Raw genomic sequence first — 1,369 nt, 5'->3', positions numbered from 1 at the left:
GATTAGCTTATGTTTTTGAAAATTATATTTTAGCTCTTACTTTTTTCCCTTCAATATACAAATGAAATAATGAATTCCAAAAATTGCTTATTCATTTACTTCATCGCTTTTCATTTTTCAACTTGCCAATTGTATTTTGTTTTTTAATTTGAAGAAATTAATTGGAAAGATTAATTATTTATTCCTCTTTTCTTTTTCTAGTAATTCATTCTAAAATCATATTCCATACTTACATTAAAATTATACATTGTGTTAGTATTAATAATTAAATATAATATTAAAAAAATAAAATAAAATACAAATGAATAAATTAAATTCAATAATTGTTTACCTAAAAAGACTGTAATTTTACTTTTAATATTATAATATTTCTTTTTTTTCACATACCATTCTTCATTGGTTTTTATGTTTTTTTGTTTTTGTTTTTTTCTTTTTTGTTTTTTGTTTTTATTTTTGTTATCAATTACTTTTATTATTACTACTTTTGTTGAAATGATAGTTGTTTGTTTGAGTTTAATGGTAAAATTTTTGAATTTCAAATTTAAATAATTGTTGAAATAACTTTAAGAAATAATTGCTGTACAAATGACTGAAAAAAAGCTTGCTTAGTTTTTTTTTGATGAATTAATAGCTTTCTTATGCTAATTCAATTACTCCTTTTTCTAATATTTTTGATGAAAAAAAAAAAAAATAGAATAGCAATGATAGAATAGGAGAGGCAGAAGGAAAAAGGAATAAGGTAGGAAGTGCTGATAATAACAATAATAATAATAATGCTGATGATAATGATGATGATGATGATGATAATGATGACGATGATGACGATAGTGATGATAATGATGATGATAGTGGCGATGGAGGAATAGAAAAAAAATATTTACCAATGATTTCGATTGGTTTACATATGTTTATGTGACATTCGTATGAGCGAGACTGTTCCTATCATCAATTATAATGCTATGCTATCCTTAATGAACGAACATAACTATTTGTATATCGATATTTGAATTCTGTAATTTCATTAATTAATTTACTATTATCAATTGGTTGATTAATTAAATTAATTTACTCAGTTTACCGCGGAATTTATTGGTAAAATTTACTATCAATTATCATGCATCATTCAATAATGTTTGATTTTCATTTCTGATTTATATTTTGATTGCAAACATTGATAACTTCAAATGATGAGTCATTATTGCTTAAAATGGAAGCTATAAGTAATAAATCATTGATTGGTATTAGATCAATAATGATAGCTATGGAAAGCTTAGCATCTGATACTGCAATTAATTGATATGTGATCATCATGGTAAGCGATCCACAATGATATTATTATTATTATCATTATTATTATCTATTATTATTA

At 22.8% G+C, this 1,369-nt stretch overlaps 1 protein-coding gene across 1 annotated transcript; it reads left to right on the top strand.

Annotated features, from left to right (window-relative positions):
• Positions 1–516: 516 nt before the first annotated feature.
• On the top strand, positions 517–916 carry LOAG_15653 (hypothetical protein; the record flags this gene model as incomplete). Its single annotated transcript, XM_020448960.1, has 2 exons — positions 517–519; positions 695–916. The coding sequence occupies 2 exons, from the start codon at positions 517–519 to the stop codon at positions 914–916; spliced, it is 225 nt and encodes a 74-aa protein (XP_020300929.1).
• Positions 917–1,369: the final 453 nt, after the last annotated feature.

Source organism: Loa loa (genome assembly GCF_000183805.2).
Source record: "Loa loa unplaced genomic scaffold supercont3.82, whole genome shotgun sequence".
NCBI lineage: Eukaryota > Metazoa > Nematoda > Chromadorea > Rhabditida > Onchocercidae > Loa > Loa loa.
The sequence above is the reverse complement of the archived record's forward strand: the minus strand, read 5'-3'. Positions and strand labels throughout refer to the sequence as shown.